General features: G+C 34.0%; 2 protein-coding genes across 2 annotated transcripts; both read left to right on the top strand.

Annotated features, from left to right (window-relative positions):
* On the top strand, nucleotides 316–1,710 carry LOC18611242 (probable esterase D14L). The gene is made up of 2 exons (XM_018114425.1): nucleotides 316–862; nucleotides 1,052–1,710. The coding sequence occupies exons 1-2, from the start codon at nucleotides 495–497 to the stop codon at nucleotides 1,494–1,496; spliced, it is 813 nt and encodes a 270-aa protein (XP_017969914.1). The 5' UTR covers nucleotides 316–494; the 3' UTR covers nucleotides 1,497–1,710.
* On the top strand, nucleotides 8,059–20,165 carry LOC18611241 (suppressor of RPS4-RLD 1). The gene is made up of 24 exons (XM_018129972.1): nucleotides 8,059–8,340; nucleotides 8,457–8,566; nucleotides 9,429–10,252; nucleotides 10,360–10,404; nucleotides 10,543–10,644; nucleotides 10,745–10,825; nucleotides 11,039–11,105; nucleotides 11,780–11,880; nucleotides 11,972–12,079; nucleotides 12,674–12,744; nucleotides 12,872–12,928; nucleotides 13,303–13,411; nucleotides 13,511–13,591; nucleotides 14,422–14,508; nucleotides 14,853–15,059; nucleotides 15,741–16,072; nucleotides 16,591–16,677; nucleotides 16,746–16,845; nucleotides 17,987–18,078; nucleotides 18,178–18,216; nucleotides 18,314–18,404; nucleotides 19,101–19,198; nucleotides 19,290–19,595; nucleotides 19,891–20,165. Exons 1-23 carry the CDS (start codon nucleotides 8,219–8,221, stop codon nucleotides 19,576–19,578), a joined length of 3,300 nt encoding a protein of 1,099 aa, XP_017985461.1. The 5' UTR covers nucleotides 8,059–8,218; the 3' UTR covers nucleotides 19,579–19,595; nucleotides 19,891–20,165.

Genomic DNA, 20,454 nt, shown 5'->3' with positions numbered 1-20,454 from the left:
CAATTTTTATAGTTTTAATATTTTTTTTTCACTTAACATTTTATAATTTTTCTAATTGGTATTTTATAAATAATTTATGTTTCCACAAAGATTTAATTATTAATATTACTCTGTAAATATTCTCTATTTAAAATTAATTTTTTATTCATACTTAAACAAATTTTTAATTTTAATTATTTAAAATTTACTTGAAAAAATTTCAGATCAATCACAATCAAATCACATAAAATGATCATACCAAAACCCCTCTCAACGGTCTGATTTAAAATAGGGAGTCAATGCTTATGCATACTGTAAAAAGAACCCAATAATCTTATTCCAAAAATATCGTCATCTGCGGTCCTTAGGAACCATCTGCCTCGTCAACTGTCTTCAAAAGGGCAAGAGATATCAACTGTACTTACAAATAAATAAACCCACATGTGAAAGCTCAATCACTTTTTCGGTTGTTTTCCACACTCTGCGAAGCGGGGCTTTGGGGGAAAAAAATAATTATGGGGATCGTGGAAGAAGCTCACAACGTGAAGGTTTTGGGTTCAGGCGATCGAGTCATAGTTTTGGCTCATGGATTTGGGACGGACCAGTCGGTTTGGAAGCACTTAGTTCCTCACCTGGTGGAGGAGTTCCGCGTAGTTTTGTATGACAACATGGGAGCCGGAACTACAAACCCGGAATACTTTGATTTCAATCGTTACGCTACTCTTGAAGGTTATGCTTATGATTTGCTTGCTATCCTTGAAGAGCTCCAGGTTAATTCTTGTATTCTTGTTGTTCATTCTGTTTCTGGTATGGTCGGTGCCTTAGCTTCCATTTCTCGCCCTGATCTCTTCTCCAAAATCATCATGATTTCTGCTTCCCCCAGGTAAAAACAAAAAAGAATATTATAGTTCTCTGTTTTTTTAAACCTACAGGGTAGCTTTCAGTGAGATGTAAGATCTATTAAATTACTTCCAGTCAATTGTTTCATTTTTTGTTACTAAAACGATCCTTTCTTAGTTTCTTATTTGTTTTTATATTCAACTTGACCCCTTTTTTTTTAATTATTGTTTAGGTATCTCAATGATGTGGATTACTATGGGGGATTTGAGCAAGAAGACTTGGACCAACTCTTCGAGGCAATGGGAGCTAACTACAAGGCCTGGTGTTCAGGGTTCGCACCACTAGCCGTGGGAGGCGACCTGGAATCCGTGGCGGTTCAAGAATTCAGCCGTACGCTCTTCAACATGAGACCTGACATAGCCCTAAGCGTAGCTCAGACCATATTCCAAAGTGACATGAGACAAATCCTCAGCCTAGTCACGGTCCCTTGTCACATCCTCCAAAGTGTAAAAGACTTAGCTGTCCCCGTCGTCGTGTCTGAATACTTACACCAAAACCTCGGCGGCCAATCAATTGTTGAAGTCATGTCATCCGACGGTCACCTCCCTCAGCTTAGCTCCCCTGATATCGTCATCCCTGTTCTCCTTAGGCATATTCGTTACGATATCACGACATGAAATGTACTGCTTCTACTACTATAACGCTAAACCAGGTTCATATTATTATTGTTAAGTTTGTTTCCAATCTTAATAATCTGTAATGTTAATCTCAAGTTATTGAGAAGTTAATTGTGATTAGGAAGCTGATTCCATTGCAACTGTAAGGCTGCCGGGGGACTCTCTGTTTTTCTTTTTAATTCCAAGCATTGAATTAAATTCGGCTGTTTGATAATTGGAAAATGACGCGTACGTTCCTAATTGTGTTGATGTGTTCGACTGAGCACCGGGGAAAATAAAGTGCTCTGTTAGACACGTGTCAACATGTGCGGCGGGGTTGGGGTTTCGGCCAATCGGGGGTGGCCAAAACTGCTTAATTATTTGATTGTCAAATAGTTTAATTAATTAGTATTTTGCAAAGTCGGCATGAAACGGCGCTTTCGTTCTTATTAAATTGGGCCAAAGGGTTCAAACCTTTTCCCTTCCTCTTAGCGGACAGTGGATGTTGATGCAGTAGAAGATATCAGATATGGAACCACCTTAACTTGACAGCGATTTCTTTTTATTAATAAATTTTCATTTAAAATAAAAACTTGGTATTTTAAAAAATAAATAAAACAAAACTTGGACTTTTATTTTCCTTTAAAATATTTTGGCAGTTCCAGAGTAGGGACAGTTGTTGCTTTGGCTGGTTTCGGTTGAAGACTCAAAATAAATCAACTAAAGAATCTTGATCTGTTTTTATGTACAAATTGATACTGAAAAAAGAATCAAAAGATTCGTATTTATTTGGCTTGTTTTTCTCCAATAATTTTCCTGTGAGAGTTATCATTGGGTCATTTTATTCAAATAGTATAGCAGTTCCTTGTCTCTCTCTGTTCTTTGCAGGCCAAGGTGTGAATGTCTGGATGAAATAAAGCACCTTAATCTCACAATGGTCAAATCCAAGTTGAAAGTTAAGCATAGATTTGGCTCAAATTCAGCAATGTAATGTGGGCTATGGGTAGTATCGCTCACTATCAATAGCTTTTGTCACATTAGCAGACAAAAGTAAAATGAAATAGGAGATTTTGTATTTATATTTTTCCTATAGGTTTTTTAGTCTAATGGGAAATTAAACACAAGTTTGACCTGGACCTAGTTATCTTGGTTTTGATACAATGTGAAACCACTGTCTTGTAATTATAACTAGTGTCACCTGTCATTGTCTCATTCACTTATGGTTCAATGGTTCTGTTGTCTGTACTATACCATCAATTTTAGTAGCAAGTGATAAGGTCCTTCTTTGCGCTGGCAGGCACCTCATTGGGTCATTGGGTTGTAGAATTCCATGGACGTGCTTGCTTTCCTTGCAATTGTAATATTTCTCAACGATGTGACATATTTAAAGGTATTGCATTGCTGCTTTCAACTCCTTGACATTTAAACATGTTCATGAGTCTGTTTTAGTCCAAGCTTGGCCCAATTTAGTAATTTGGGGCAAGTTCACATTGACAATCTAAGATCCGGCCCAACTTGAGAGTTTTGTTGAATTTTTTTTCTTGTTTTTTCAGTGTCTAAACAAGGGGAAGAGAGAAGGAAGAGACAGAGTTAGAGAGAGAGAGATTTGCAAAAGATAATGAAGAAAAAAATTATAAAGGCATGATATCTAAAAAAAAGTACATGAACTATTTAAAAAATTATTTTTTTATTATTTTGTTGTTTTTAATTAAATGCTTATATTTTTATTTTAAATTAAAAAAATTTTATGATTAATAGTTAATTAATTATTATTAATAAAAATATTATTTATCATTTTATGTAATGTGATGTTGATGTAATATGATGACATGTCATAATAGATGATAACATGATATACTTATGTGACATGATGACATAACTATGTGACATATATACTCTCTACGTCAATGTCACATCAATGCTACATGAGTATAAAATGATAAGTAATATTTAGATTAATAATAATTAATCAATTATTAATGATGAAAACTTATTTAATTTAAAATAAAATATAATGCTTAATTAATTGTAATAAAAAATAAAATTTTATTTAATTTTTTTAAAGTAATTTAAAAGTGTTTTCAAATATTATGTAAAAAATAAAATAAAATAATAATATTAATAATTGAAAAGAAAAACAAAATTAATGACGAAGCATAGGTCATCAAATTGCATAAAAAATTACATTCTTTTTGTAATGTCAATAAATTTAAAAGTTTAATGAAATTTGTTAACCAAATTGAATTTTATTTTGTCGATGAATAATACTAACGCCGGGGCGTTGTAAAGATATCTAGGCGTTGTGAAAGACATCAATCGTGACGAGGTTAGAAACCCCATTAAGGTGAACCATCAATCTTGACAAGGTCAGAAAACCCCATTAAGGTGAAAAATAGCCAAAATCTCACTTTGATTGGCTAGGTCAAAGATATTAAAACTTTTTACTCTTTAAAAATAGTTAAGAGAAATAATCACTCATACTTAAAAAAAATTATTTATTAACTCTTAACTTGAATGTGTTATAACTAAGCTTAAGAGTCCTATTTATAGTATTATAGGTCCATATCCTAATAAAACTCTACTTCATGTTGTCTAATACAATTAGAATAATTAATAAGAGATTTAAACAAAATAAGTGTTATATTTCTAAATAGAACATAACTATCCTAATTAAATACTAATTCTTAAAAATATTAAAATAAAATAAAACAAAATACTAATCTAAATAGAATAAAGAAAATAAATCTTAAATCAACTAAAATTAGCAAAAACTAAATTTAATAAAATACAATCTTAGACGCTCCTGCGTCATTCTCCTCGGGTCAGAAAAAACTCGGCTTTAACGAGTAGGCATTGACAAACTCCTCGTAGATGTTTAGATCCACATATTGTCATAGTCCATACCAACCATTTGAACAATTCATCCATTGTTTTGAATGTTGTTTTCCATTTGTCTCTAAGTTGTATTCGAATTTGATGATATCCTTTCTTCAAATCTATCTTCAAAAACACCTTAGAACCAATGAGTTGATCAAGCATGTTATCAAATCGAGGAAAATCATACTTAACTGTAGTCTTGCTGACGGCATGGTTGTCCACAAAGCTTCTCGATAAGTTTTTTAAACTTTTGTTGATCAATTTTGTTTGCCCATGCTTGGATAAGGGTGAAGATACTTCATTCTACTTAAAGTCTAATAAGAGACATAAATGGTTCGACTCACGATAAGCTTTATTTAAACCAGACACAGTGATAAGTGATTTATCTTCTTCTTGTCTCTTTGGTTGATTTTCTGGCTTCAATGGAGTCAACATAATTTTTACTCCATCCTTGATGAAGAAATAAGTATTATTGTATCCATCATGATGAGCTCGACGATCATATTGCCATGGGCGTTTTAACAACAAGTGGCATGCGTCTATTGGAATAACATCACACCAGACTTTATTTTCATACTTATTTCCAATAGATAATTGAACACAACAACGCTTTGTTACCTTAACTTCGTTTCCTTTTCTCAACCATTGTAACTTGTAAGGATGAGGATGTGTTTCAGTTGAAACTTTCAACTTTTCCATTATGTAGTTGGCAATAACATTCTCACAACTTCCACTATCAATAATGACATTACAAACCTTCCCTTGAGATGTGCACCTTGTATAGAATATGTTGTGATGAAGCCAACTTTCATCTTTAGTCATCATGGCAGTGTTAAGGTTACGACGAACAACAAGAGCTTTTCCATGGTCAGCAAAAACTTCTTCTATCTTTTTATTATTGAATATTTATACCTCTTTATTTATTTCATCATCATACTCATCATAAACTGGTTCTAATTTTTCCCAATCCACATAATCTTATTCTTTTACTAAGGAAATAATTTTTCGATTCGGATAATTAGAAGCAATATGCCCAAATCCTTAGCATTTGAAGCACTTTTTGTTGACATTAGAAGCATGAGTAAAAGTAGTCTCTTTATCATTATTGCTTACAGTTTTGGAAGAGTTTACCTTTAGAGGCGGAAATGTTGCTGAACTCTGACTTCCATGATTTGAGGTAGATTCTTGTTGTCTAGATGAACTCATTGAGCTTTTTCGTGATTGTTGTTTCTCAACCTTTAATGCTAATCTGATGACATCATTTATGTTCTAATATGGTTGTAGTTGAACAACATCTGCAATTTCAACATTGAGACCCCTAAGATAACGAGCTATAGTTTGTTCTTCAGGATCATAGACATCGCACTTCATGTGAAGTTGTTTCAACTCCATTGTATATTCTTCCACCGATATTATTTTTTGCCTCAAGTTATGAAATTTGATAAAAATTTCTTATCGATAATGCTCAGGAAGGAACTTACACTTGAGTTCTCAATACATCTTATCCCATGTTCGGATCTTGTTGCGCTCGTATCTTTCTCGTTGTTGTTTGAGATTTTTCCACCAAATAGAGGCATGCTTCTTCAATTTAAATGTCACAAGCTTCACACGTTTTTCATCGAAAATATCTTTGAGCTTGAAAACTCTTTCCATTGTGTAGAGCTAGTCAAGAAAGTCATCAGGATGAAGTTTTCCTTCAAACTCATGAATGTCGACTTTGATTCCTAAATCTCTGGCAACAGTAGTTCTCAAGTGACGAATAGGTACTTCTTCATTAGGGGACGAATTTTGATAAAACGGGTTTGTGTCATTCTCTTCATCACTAGAGTTGTTATTGTTGATTTAAGCATCACATCTTGTGAGTTGCTCTAGTAATTCTTGAATTTTTTGACGTAGTTCTGCAATCTCAATCTCGTGATCATCTCTATGACGATTTTGACGTCTTGGCGACATTTTATTGTATGGTGATGATGATGTGGTGATGTAGAAAAAAAAATGATGATATAACTATAAAGCAATACATAAAATTACCCGAACAAGGAGTATCGAAACTCAACAGCGAACCTAAACTATGCAGCGAATAATTATCCTCCCGCTCTGATACCAAACTGACGCCGGAGCGTTGTAAAGACACCTAGGCATTGTGAAAAACACCAATCGTGGTAAGGTTAAAAACACCACTAAGGTAAACCACTAATCTTAGCAAGGTTAGAAAATCTTACTAAGGTGAAAAATAGCTAAAATTCCACTTTGGTTGGCTAAGCCAAAGATACTAAAATCTCTTACTCTTTAAAAAAAAAGCATAGAGAAATAAGCACTCATACTTAAGAAAATATTGTTTATTAACTCTCAACTTGAATGTGTCATAACTAAGCTTAAGGGTTATGTTTATAGTAATATAGGCCTATATCTTAATAAAACTCTATTTCATATTGTCTAATAGAATTAGAATAATTAATAAGAGATTTAAATAAAATAAGTGTTCTATTCCTAAATAGAACATAACTATCATAATTAAATACTAATTCTTAAAAGTATTAAAATAAAAATAAAAAAAATACTAATCTAAATAGAATAAAGAAAATAAATCTTAAATCAACTAAAATTAGCAAATACTAAATTTAATAAAACATAATCCTAGACACTTCTATGTCAAATACATGCTTGCTTTTTACATATTTTTGTCTTGATTTTAGATTAGATTAAAAGTGCGCAAGTAATTACATATAAAACCATAGTTGAAGGATCAAATACAAGTTTATAACTACACTAGCCTTTTAAGCATAGTGCTCTTTTCTTGCTTTTTCTTTGAAAAAAGGATACTTGCATCAAAACTTTACTTGCATTGCCAAGAAGCATCTCTATGCACCCAAATGCACGCCACATCACGTGGCAAAATGGTAACTGTTGGTCGGGTCGAGCTTGCCCGACATTTGCCTCCCAATGAAATCAGTTAATTTTCCACATTGATTTTGATGCATGTGCTTTTGGAGTTGGAACAATGCTTGTTTTTCCAAATGTAGAATAGCAATAATTAATGCTTAATTTATGGTTCATTATTAATACCACTTATCCTCTTTTTTTTTTTGTCCATTCAACATCGGATTAATGACTGCAATTGCTTGAGAGTTACAAGGAAATTGCAGTAACGTTCAAGGGATAAGTACAATCAACTTTTTTTAAACGACTTAATTAAAACTTCCGCTTTGGACCTTTTTATTCTTTTAAAAAGAAAAAAGAGAAAGGCAACACTACCATATTTAGCAAATTAAAAATGAGCATAGTAGAATTTATAAATATAATTAAAAGAATTCAACATAAAATTAAAAAAAAAACACATGTAAATCGAATTTATAATATCTTAGACTTGTGAAGTTTTGTTATTAAATTTGAATAAAAGTAATTTATAATATATAATTTGATATTTAAATTTAAATTATTTTTAGGTTAAATAGTTTGAATAAAAGAAAGTACCATTACTTGCATAATTTGGGAATTAATAATAATTGATTTAATGTTAATGAAAGATTTGCCAAAAACCAAGTCAAAAAACCATTTTAGCCGGGGCCAGGAGAAGCATCAACTCCCGAACGGTGGTCTTTGTGAGCGTAATTCCCGGGCTGCAGCCCACGCACCTCAAGACGAGCCCTAACTGCGATCCCTAGTCACCCGATTTGGCAATTCTCAAAGACCAAAACGAAAATGGGTCAAACTTAGCTCTACACGTGTCACCGGCACGTGCCATAAAAGCTTTCCCCACCATCACCGTACTCGATTTCTTCATCACCGTTGCTCCCCCCTTTCACCTTCCTCGCCACTTCTCATTTCAACGCCTTTCCCGAACTGGCTCTCCTGGCTCAGTCACTATGAACTCAGCTATCTCCGAGCGAGTCGAACTCGCCAAACTCTGTAGCTCCCGTGACTGGTCCAAGGCAATCCGAGTCCTAGACTCGCTTCTCACTCAGTCTTGCGCAATCCAAGACATCTGGTTCGTTAGAAACTTTTTCCGATTTTATACCCGTCGATCTTTAATTTTTTGCCAAAATTTATTTCATTTTTCGGTTACATTTTCATTTTGCTGATCAATATTTCTTTTGGTAACAGCAATCGAGCGTTTTGTTACAGTCAATTGGAGCTTCATAAGCACGTGATTAAAGACTGTGATAAGGCGCTTGAGCTTGATCCTACGCTTCTTCAAGCTTATATTCTTAAAGGTATTTTTATTATTTTCTTTGATCCTCAAAATCCAAGTCTTTCAATATTATTTGACTTGTTAATTGCATTATTTGGCACTTGATTTTTCTCTTGTTTAGAATCAATTTAGTTTTTAAATTTAGATTAATTGGAGATATTCTATCGGTTTGGGCATCCGTTTTCAGTCCAAAAATTGAGTTCTAGGGCTGTGAGTTTATAGTACTAACCAGAATCCTTCAATTCCGGTGGTTTGGCTATAGTTAGTGAATTTGGGGTTAAATTAGTTGTTATATTTGCTTCTAAGTCCCGCAATGCACATTTTGGTTCAAACTCTAAACCTAATTTTTGAGTTTGGCTTCTTTGAATATAGTTTACTATTATAGACATGATCATGGGTTAGGATAAAACCTATTTCCAACAATTAACTGGTATGCTATGCATCTCTAGGGTCTAAGTTGTAGCAAATTGATGCTAGTTAGTCTAAGGGCTAAAAAATTGCAGGGTGCAATTACATGTAATAATATAGTCAAGACTCAAGAACATTGATTAAAAGCTCTGTCTCTCTCTCTTTCTGTCTCAAATTTGAAAGTCAATTGTGGTTTTCCGTCATCAGATAAGACTTAAAAGTAATAAGATAATAACAGATTTGATTACTAATCTAGTGTAGAATTATAATCAAAGTGGTCCTTCCCTTGTCTTTAGATTTTCTGGTGAATTTTTTAATTCTTTGTGCAATTGTTGATGTCTTGTTATCTATCTCCTCAGGGCATCCTTGATGCTTTTTCTGAATCATCATTGTTTATTTGACGGTAAAATGCAAATCTATTGTCTTGTCTTTGGGGCAGTGTACTCAAACTCAGTGCTTTTGTTTTCCTCGTTTAGGCTGTGCATTTTCTGCGCTGGGAAGGAAAGAGGATGCTATTGCTGTGTGGGAGCACGGGTATGATCATGCTTTGAGGCAGTCTGCTGATTTGAAGCAATTGCTGGAACTGGAAGAGCTCTTGACAGTAGCGAAACCAGGCAAACAAGACAGAAGTATCACTAGTGACAACCATGTAGCTGAGCCCAAGTTATCTACTCCTGTATCTGAATCAAGACCTTACGCCAATGGAAAGTCAAATGAAACTCTCAAGCATCAAAATAATTACAATACCTCTAGATTATTCGAAGAGCATATGGATGTGTCAAAGTTCCACAACAAATCTCCTGACAATTTTAACACACACAATAGAACAAGTGAGGACGAGAGGAATATGTCATCAATTTCTTTATCTGAGTTTGCATCTGACCCCAATGGCAAAACATACAAAAGCCTCAATGAATTAAGTGATGGATCTAAGCTAGGTACGGAGTCTGCATATGCTTCTGAGAACAGTAGCACTACTGGTGATAATTGTGACATAGGATTCAGTGATCAAACCAGTGCAAATGAGATGAATAGAACTCATATTAATTTTGACAAACCAAGTGATGATTCTGATGCATGTACTGATCTAATTGAGAAATCAGAACAATGCAGTAAATCCTCTGTCATTTCCAGTAACTCGAGTGATATAACTGGAAGTCACAGTCAGTCAAATAACATATCTGACATACATAGTGAATTAAGTGATGAAACCAAGAGGAGTAAGAAATTCTGTGTTGCTAAGATTTCAAAGACTAAGTCAATCAGTGTAGATTTTCGCCTATCAAGGGGCATTGCACAGGTATGTTTTGACACATTTTGTGGTTTTCAACTTGATGCAATCACTATTTGTACTGTAAAAAACTTGAGTTATGCATTCTGCTTGACATGCAATCTTTCTTTTTGCAGGTTAATGAAGGGAATTATGCTTATGCGATATCTATATTTGACCAGGTAAATCTTTGGCATCTTTACTTTTACTTGTAGGTTTCTGCCATGTTGGGGTGGCCTTTGCGGTCTTTTTCTGTCTTTTTTTATCACATAAAAATTTTAAGAACTTTTTTTTTGTTGTAATTTTTTGATATCATGCAGATACTGAAAGAGGATCCTACATATCCTGAGGCGCTAATAGGAAGAGGGACTGCATATGCATTCCAACGAGAGCTTGAAGCTGCTATTGCTGATTTTACCAAGGTACATAAATCTTGATGATTCAGCTGTCTAAAAAAAGTGATGACTTCTAATTTTTATGCTCCATATGATTAATTTTCCACATGATTAATTTTTCGTTTAGGCTATTCAATCAAAACCATCAGCTGGTGAGGCTTGGAAAAGGAGAGGCCAGGCTCGGGCTGCCTTAGGAGAATCTGTTGAGGTGAGAATCTTTTACGAGTTCATTCTGTTATTTTCTTTCTGCCCAAAGGAAAACTTCTTGCTAGTATCTTTCTACCCTATGAACTAAATGATGTAAACTTTTAGTGCCTGTCATTTCACTATATTTTTGAGTATTTCATTTATGAAGGAAATAAAACAGCTTAGTGCTTCTCATAATTAAAATTTGACATCTTTCATTGCATCTTTGTTCTAGGCAATTCAAGACCTAACCAAAGCATTGGAGTTTGATCCAAATTCAGCTGATATATTGCATGAAAGGGGTAACTTGTTCAATCCAACTCTTTCAAAGTTTCATTTCCTTAAATTCCTGCTTGCAACCAACTTGCTAGCTCATATATTGAATTTCCATTGTACTTCAATTTCGTGAGTTTTGCCACTGTACTTTCAATTTTGTTGTTTTTTGGACATACAGTAACAGAATTGATGGAAATTTGCCATTTGCATTAACAAAATATTACATGAAATATTCCAATTTCATTATTTTTTGTTCAAAAATCAACTAGATTAAAAGTATAGTGGCAAGATTTGCCAATTGCATTAACAAAATATTCTGTGAAATATTATAATTTCGTTACTTTTTGTCCCAAAATCAACAAAATTAAAATTACAGCGGCAAAATTCATTAATTGAAGAACAGTGGCAAAATTTAAAACTGAGTCATAGTATATTCGCAAATTTGACCTTAATCCCAATTTTTGTTCAATTTAAATGTCAGAAGTAGGTATGTCATATTTGTGTCTGATTACTCAAGTGTGTTCTGTCTATCTGTTCAGTTGTAAATATTGATAAACCTATTGAAACACAGTTAAACAACAAGGGAATTGTTGTAAGCTCCAATTGATATACTTGCAGTTATATCACAAAAGAATATTGTTACAAGAAAATCCTGACAACTTTGTGGCCAACTGATCTGTGGAATTTGTACTTAATGCAGGAATAGTAAATTTCAAGTTTAAGGATTTCAATGCTGCTGTTGAAGACCTATCTTCATGTGTGAAGCTTGATAAGAATAACAAGTCTGCATACACATATTTGGTTAGTACTAAGCATCTCTAACCTTGCTGATTTTGGAGGAATCTGATACTTTTTGGACTTCTGTCTCAATATCTGGTACTCATGCTCATAGGGGTTGGCATTATCTTCAATTGGTGAATATAAAAGGGCTGAGGAGGCACATTTGAAGTCTATCAAACTTGACCAAAGTTTTCTTGAAGCCTGGGCTCATCTTACCCAGGTAACTACAAGTGATTATTGTGCTTCATCCACAGAATTTCTATCAGGCCCTAAATGTGCTCTCAAAAGTTAAATTCCATGATTATTCATAAAAAATGTGTCAAAATAACCAATACCTCTTTTTTTTCTACTATAATTTACCAATCTGAGTAGTAAACACTGTTTTCAGCTGAGAAGTTGGAAATTGGGCATATCCAAGTTATGATGTTATGAATAATTCAAGAGGAGGAGGAGGAGGAGGAGGAGGGGGGTGNGGGGGGGGGGATGGGGGTGGGGTTTTCAAGATTAAAGAATACCTATTTTCATAGGATTCTGTAGGTAGGGCCCAGCAGCGTATGGCACTGAAAACCATGTGTGTGCATTTGCTAGAAACTAATGTTTTGTCTGGTAATACTATTTTTCTCCATCAAGCTACTTTAAATGTGTGATACATGACTGTGATATCCTTGGGCAGTTTTGTAGTGGCTGACAGGTATGTTAGTGAGCGATCATGTGTTTGCATCTGTAAGAAAACTATTTAACGGCTAATAAAATTAGTTTCCTCCATTAAGCTGCTTTAAATATCTTGTGCCATGACTAATTGATTCCCTGGCAGTTCTATCAAGATCTAGCAAACTCTGAAAAGGCTTTGGAATGCCTTGAACAAGTTATACAAATTGATGGAAGGTAAGTTTTTTTTGCGTTCTTGGCCATCCTATCCCTCCTAGAATGGTGTGTGCTTGTTTTCCAGACTTTATTAAATTGTTTGCTTTAGTTTTTTTGTAAATTTGATATCATTAATGCTTTCTAATAGGTATTTTAAAGCATATCACCTACGTGGGCTATTACTCCATGGGATGGGAGAGCACAGGTGCACCAATCAACTGTATTTTTGTGAATGGTTTAGTTCTCTGATTCGATTTCATGTACTTATCATTCTAATGATCATGTGAACCATCTGTGATATAATTGTTCTCTGAATATGTTCCATTCTCAAGGGACAATCACTCATTTTTCCTACTGAAATTCTGATGTTAAAATATTCCATTGATCCTTAGGATGGCCCAACTGTAACTGAAGCATTTGCTATTTAGCAGTACTGTCAGTTGTAGTTGTAAATGTGAACCATCAATATTGGTTTTTACTCCCAATCTTTTATTACTTTATCCGTTCGCTTGAGGTTGTTCTTCTTTACAACTATCATTTTCTCATCTGTGCTTAAGAGACTCAAATTGGCTGTTGCAGGACGGCTATTAAGGATTTATCAATTGGGTTGAGCATTGAAAACTCGAATATTGAGTGTTTGTACTTACGAGCTTCATGCTATCATGCTATTGGAGAATATGCTGAGGCGGTAACTAAGAATTTTGAATTAAGATACTCTGGTTAAATTATAACACTGCCTTATTGCTCTTTGGCATTAGTTTACTGTACTAACACTTGACATTCACAGATCAAGGACTATGATGCTGCACTAGATGTTGAACTGGATTCAATGGAAAAGTTTGTGCTTCAATGCTTGGCCTTCTATCAGGTTTGCTTTGATGCAGAAATAAAGTTTCCATGAGTTTGGTTCATTAGTTTTTTTCTTTCAGATGTTTGTTTAAATTGAAGAAATAATTAGCATATTACTCACCTGTCTGTTTCTTTCATGCTTTCTCTTGTCATTAGTATTAACCTTCACCTAATATGATTTCACCTCCACTTGAAACTAGATATTTCTGTTGAACCCAAAAGTTATGTAGTCGTTTCTTGAAGATGAAAAATGTGGCATATGCATAGTTTTCTATGTTTTCCTTGCTTTTTGTTTTCTATATTACAACGAATGGCTTCTTGTTGTTCCAAATTCTTTTCTACTTTTGATGTTGTTTTCATTTTTACAACTTGAGGTGTGTGTCTAGGCACAAAGGTGAGGTGTAATGCAGCAAAAGAGCCTTCTCACCGCTCAAGGTGAGGTGGCTATATTAGGGTGCATGCCTTTTACTCTCAATTGCAAATCTTAGTTATATGCCCTTCAATTTAAGGCAAAATACGCTCATTTCCATTGTATTGTTATGATCTACCCTTCCCTATATATGTGCCATTTTTCCTGTTTGTTTTCAAGTGCAATTATTATGATATTACCTTTTTGTGTATGTTAATATTGAAATGTGGAATAACACATCTCTTAAAATGTGCTTTTGGAAATCTGTTCTGCTTTGAGTTTTGGATTTGTTGTGACACATATAGTTTTGAAGAATATGCTCAAGAAACAATAGTTTATAATGCAAGTGGCTATCATAATGATCTTCTTGTTTGACAATATTTATTACTGGCCCTGACTTGAATGTTACAGTCTCTGAATTTGAAATTCTGCATTTGCAGAAAGAGATTGCTTTGTACACAGCTTCTAAAGTCAACAGTGAGTTTTGTTGGTTTGATATTGATGGAGATATTGATCCACTGTTCAAGGTAACAATCGTTAGTGATATTCATCATTAAACTTAAGCTGCTTGTTGTGTGCGTGTGTTTTGTGTTCTTTTTTAGTTTACTGGTGTATTTCTTTTAAGCTTATTTTGCAGAAAGCTTGTGCCTTTTTCTTTTAGGCTTTAATGTTACTTTAAAAAATTAACATTTTTCATTTTGATGGCTTTAGTTTTCAATCATTTGAGATTGTATCATATTTTTGAGAAACAAATCAGTTTGCCATGCTAAAGATATAATAAAGCAAATTGCTTAAAATTAAATTATTTTCCTGGTAGAGATTTTTCTCTTTTCTTTTGGCCTTTTAGTTTCTTATATTCGTACTTATGCAGGAGTATTGGTGCAAAAGATTGCACCCCAAGAATGTATGTGAAAAGGTTTACCGACAGCCTCCACTGCGTGATTCTCTGAAAAAGGGAAGGCTTAGGAAGCAAGATTTTGCTGTTACAAAGCACAAGACTGCTCTTCTACTGGCTGCTGACTCAATTGGCAAGAAAATCCAATACGACTGTCCCGGTTTCTTGCCCAATAGGCGTCAGGTGATTAATTTGGAATAATTCTGAGCAATTTTTGTCTTTTTTTTTTCTCTATTTTATCCCCATTCCCCACCTTCCCCCATGTCCCTTTGTCTCCCTCGAAAATCGTAAACCATCCCACTCACACTTGGTAAAGATTTTCCCTCTTTCTTAAATTTAACAGGCTTGATGAAAAACTACAAACTCTGGCAGAAAGACTAAACATCTTACATGTTTGTTTCAGTTTGAAACATTCTTAAAAGTATGTGTACATAAAAGAAAAAGGATGGTTTCCTATGCGCCTGTATATACAATATAATGGCAGCAAGGATGCTGGAAATTTTATTACAGACTTGCTTTCAAGCATGTCCGGTGTGTTCTTGTTCCATTTTTTTTATTCTGCCTGGATACCAATCAGAAAAATCTCATTGTAGTTTTTTCATAAAACAACTAATTAATTTTGTCTCATAGGTTTGTTTGGACATTAACATTGAACTTTATGTTAATTCCTTTGAGTTAAAGATGCTCATGTTTTCTTCTTCCCTCTCTCACCTTTGAAAAAGGAAAAATAAAACTAAAAAGTTTGCCAACAAGTTCCTTGTTTTTCAAGATTTCCCTTTAAAAAATGCTTTCTTTTCTTTTCCTTTTTTTTTTTTTTCTGTATTTTGGTTTATTAAATATTTTTCATCTTGTATTGTGTGCCAGCATCGTATGGCAGGATTAGCTGCTATCGAAATTGCACAGAAGGTGTCAAAAGCATGGCGTTCTTTGCAAGCAGATTGGAAGCATTCTAATAGAAGCTCAAAAAATGGTAAGAGAGTTCGAAGAAAGGAAAGAATCAGTATGGCTAGCCAGAACAGAGGTGGTGCTGGTTGTAGTACAAGCAATTCCTCAGAAACGTCAGCTACCTATGGCATTACTGAAGATAGATCATCTAGTCGTCTGATGATGTCATGGCAAGATGTTTTTTCATTGGCTGTCAAATGGAGACAAATTTCTGAGCCTTGTGACCCAGTTGTGTGGGTTAACAAGTTGAGGTCTGCTATGTTTTACCTTATTACCTTTGCAATTATTACACAAAAATGTGTTAGTTGTTTCTTGGTATCTCTTGCGTTATCTATCTATTACGGGATTTGACCTTGTCATCCACAAATTTCTCTGCTATATTGATCGGGATTTTTTTTAACAATCTGAAAGTGTGATTTTTTATTGGTATATCAAAAGTGTGCTTTTTAATGATTCTTTCATTATTTTATATTTGGTTTTTAACCCAACAGTGCATATGAGTCCCACTAGGTCACATATACAATTACTGTAATTGAAGGCTGCACTTGTTGCAGTATAGATTCAAGTTGGAGAAAATGTTATAATTCTACTCATAGGATCATAGATTATAATCAACCAATCTAATGATGTTGAAGATCATTTTTCACCATTATAGACCCTAGGATGAGTCAGATTGGCATTTTTTGAATTGTTTCAATTGTTCTCAAGAATTTCGTACTAAAATATATGATTGGTTACTGAGCCTGCACTCCTCTGCTTTTCTATTCAGTGAAGAGTTCAATTCTGGATTTGGTTCTCACACACCTATGGTCCTTGGACAAGCAAAAGTTGTTCGCTATTTCCCAAATCATGAAAGGTAAATATCTGGTTTGATTCGTTAACAACAGTATTGTTATAAATCCTCATTATTTGGTGATATTGCAGAACATTTGATATAGCAAAGACTATTATGAAAGATAAACTTTTTGTGCACAACAAAGCAGATGAAATTATTGATCTATCCAAAGAGGGGAAATCAGAAAAGGTAAGTACTATTTGATTGGTTTTAGACCTGTAACTGTAATATAATTTTTCCATTGCCCATCTTATTCATGTAACAGAGCATTTGATAGTCTGTGATGATCATTTATCCTCTAAATGAGCAGTGCTGAAAGAGTAACTTTTCAGATTTCTCAAGTCATAAAGGGTTTAGTGTTAGTGTGAGGTAGTTGTAGGTTCAAATCTTACCATTCCAGGCAAAAGGAATGAGAAAAAAGGTAGTGTCCTGCAGAAGGCACTGTATTGTGTATTAGTTGCATAGATAGGAGTATGTTTGTTGCTGCTGACTTTTAAGCTATAGGGGTGACATCATTTTGTAGCTGTTCTGCTTGTAATTTAACAATGGCTGGCATGAAATTTTAAGAATTAGAAACCTACATGAATGTTTAGAAAATTTGTAAGTAATTAAATTTAGCAATCTATTGCAAAATTTATGGCCATGATACTGTAGGAGAGATTTTAAATTAATGGATGTTGAAGATGCAATAACATATTTCTTTACAAGAATTGTAATATTTAAAATATATTATGTACTTAAAATCCATGAACTGTTTGGTCAAAATCACATTGTGAAGAAATTTGTTCTTGATATGTCTTTAATTTGAGTTTTGTTTCCTTCCTTTTAAGAGCTACCATAGGCTTTAGTTTGCTATATATCCGTTTTCATTTGATTAATCTACAAGTCAATGCAAAAAGAGCATATGATTTGTAGGGTTTGTAAAGCATCGAGTTATTAACAGTGGTTAAATAAGTAAAAAGAATTGAAGAAATAAAGATATGCAACTTTTTTTTTTTACTTGTGATTAATTATATTCTTTGTAGTAAATCTTTTTTAGACATTAGAAAACTAAGTATCATGATTCTGTATTTCATTTTCTTTTAAATGCTCTGTTCCTTTAAATTATCTGTAAACTAAACAAAGCCTAAAGAATTCTTTGAAGGTCCCTTATGTTTTATGTTATGGAGTCCATGGTTCTGCACAGTATGACCTTTAAGTCATATGTTCTGGTGCTTTTCAAAAAAAAAGTCATATGTTCTGGTTGATTTTTAACTGCAAATAGTTTTTGGAAATATCTACCTTTATATATGAAAATATTATGAAGCAAAGATTAAAATACCACTTGCAGATTGTGCATGCCAAATCTTGTGATGATCTTTATGAACTTGTGGGTGAGGACTTCTGGTTGGCTACTTGGTGCAACAGTACAGCCTGTGAGGGGTAAAGCTTCCAACAACTCAGAAGGATGATCTTCTTGGAATCTAAAGTTTCTTGCCATAACCTAGTCATGACCTCATGCTGGTTTACTTTTAATTTCAGGAAGCAGCTTGAAGGGACTAGAATTACCTTAGTGAAAATGTAAGACTATGTCAACTTCTTTTTTATTTTTATTTCATTCTTTTTTTTTCTTTTTCAATTAACTTTTGTGGTTGAAAAACATTGAATAATCTCACAGGGGGGAGCGTGGATATGATTTCGCAATCAGAACACCTTGCACACCTGCCAGATGGGAGGAATTTGATGCTGAAATGGCAATGGCATGGGAAGTGAGTTGCTCTTGATCTCAAACATGACCCAATGGTTGATAATTAGTAGTCAGACTTAGTCTATTAATGCTATTCTTTGCCAAAAATGTTCTTACTCCTCCATGTTTGTCTGATATCATATCAGACAATTTTATGATGATTTTCAATTTGAGCAGATATGTAAATGCTCTAAACATACAACTCACTATTGAAAATAGCATGAAAATGACTTCCACCGTCTCCTGGATTCTTATTTGCTGTGTAGATTAATCTGTTGTGCTAATGGACTATGCCACTTTAAAATGTAAACAGGGCCTCATATTTTTGGTCCATTCATTGAATCATATGCTTGACAGTCAAGGCTTGCATGAATGTCTATTTAGCCTTACTGTTTTCCCCAGGTGTTCTGTGACATTGCGATAACTTTATCATATCTTCCTTAGGTCTGAACCTGTGTTTAAATTTTCATCTTTAGAATTGAGACATAATTTGAGAGGATTTGAGCAATGTAGTTTTTAGCATTTTTTGGTTGGTAATATGCTGTGATATCCACATAAATTGCAGGAATTCAAAATACTAATTAGCTTCTGATACCTCTTGATTAACAGCCCCTTGCTTGCTCTTATGCTATTACTTTTAGGTATCTTTTTCACTTTCTTCTATTTGTTTTCCTAATTGATTTTGACATTTGAGTTTACCAAATTTGTCGATTTTCAGGCCATTTGCAATGCTTACTGTGGCGAAACTTATGGGTCCACTGATTTCAATGTCCTTGAAAATGTGAGAGAAGCTATTTTAAGGATGACGTACTACTGGTATGACGTGACTATCAGAACAGCAAATGGTTGGTTTATGTTTGGACAACTTGAAGATTTTTAGTGCAAATAACACTTGATTGCTTTTCAGGTACAATTTCATGCCACTCTCAAGGGGCACTGCAGTAGTTGGCTTCATTGTTTTGCTTGGATTGTTTCTTGCTGCTAATATGGAGTTCACAGGCAACATCCCGAAAGGTGTGCAGGTTGATTGGGAAGCGATTCTAAACTTTGATCCAAACTCCTTTGTGGATTCTGTTAAGAATTGGCTTTATCCATCAGTAAAGTTGACGACATCTTGGAAAGATTTTCCGGATGTAGCCTCAACTTTAGCAACAACAGGATCAGTTGTTGCTGCTTTGAGCCCATATGATGATTGAACTCTTAACTCGAAAAGGTGGGTTTGAAGTGGTTGAAAATGTATGATTGTGCATCCTTCTCTTTCATCATTTTTGCATCACTCGATCTTTATCTTCTTAAATGGCATATTAAAACCTGGGTTTTTTTGTTTAGGGTGGCATTATTAAACATCACAAGTTAGACAACTTTAGTTAAATGATTTGACGCAAATATGTGCTTGAACTAAACTTGATTCCGTTGGTAGTTAGTACCATCGAAAGATTTTGTTTTTGAGGGCCAGAGGAATCGACTCCTTGATCATAAATCAACTTTTCCAATTTTTTTTTTGGCAGAATTATTGCCAGCACGAAGTCGAAAATTGGAGTGGTTTTTCTGCACAGCCATAGATCAAATGGCAACCATGGTTACTTCAAGACCAGATATTTTTTATTCTACTTTGTACGCTGTCTTGTGCTGTTGTAAAATGTGTTGTATATTGGTATGTTGTACAGCATTATAGAATAATACAACTTGGAAGTTCTTTAGCTCGGTGCAGTGTTCTAGTTATCTACATCAAACAATCTGGCTTTTTCATACATGCGATTATATTTGGATAGATATTATTCCATTGGCGGTGCCGTTTTGTTTTAGGGCAATGATTTTGAAAATTTTGGATAGTTGATGTCCATTTGCTTAAAATTTCATTGTTCTCTATAGCAACTCCTATTCTCTTCGTTTCTTTGAATTTCTCCAGAAACAAATAAGGAAATGGCTGCTATACACGTAATGAGTCTAACTTAGGGTGTGAGCTTCATTGAATTCATTAATTTCCATCAAATTCAGCCAATTTTTTCCCATAATTTTAAGTAAAACAGTGATAGTCGCGAAGAATATTGAGAACGTAATCTAGTTAAAGT

The sequence above is a fragment of the Theobroma cacao genome, chromosome 1, assembly GCF_000208745.1.
Source record: "Theobroma cacao cultivar B97-61/B2 chromosome 1, Criollo_cocoa_genome_V2, whole genome shotgun sequence".
NCBI lineage: Eukaryota > Viridiplantae > Streptophyta > Magnoliopsida > Malvales > Malvaceae > Theobroma > Theobroma cacao.
This window is presented reverse-complemented; position numbering and strand designations above follow the sequence as displayed.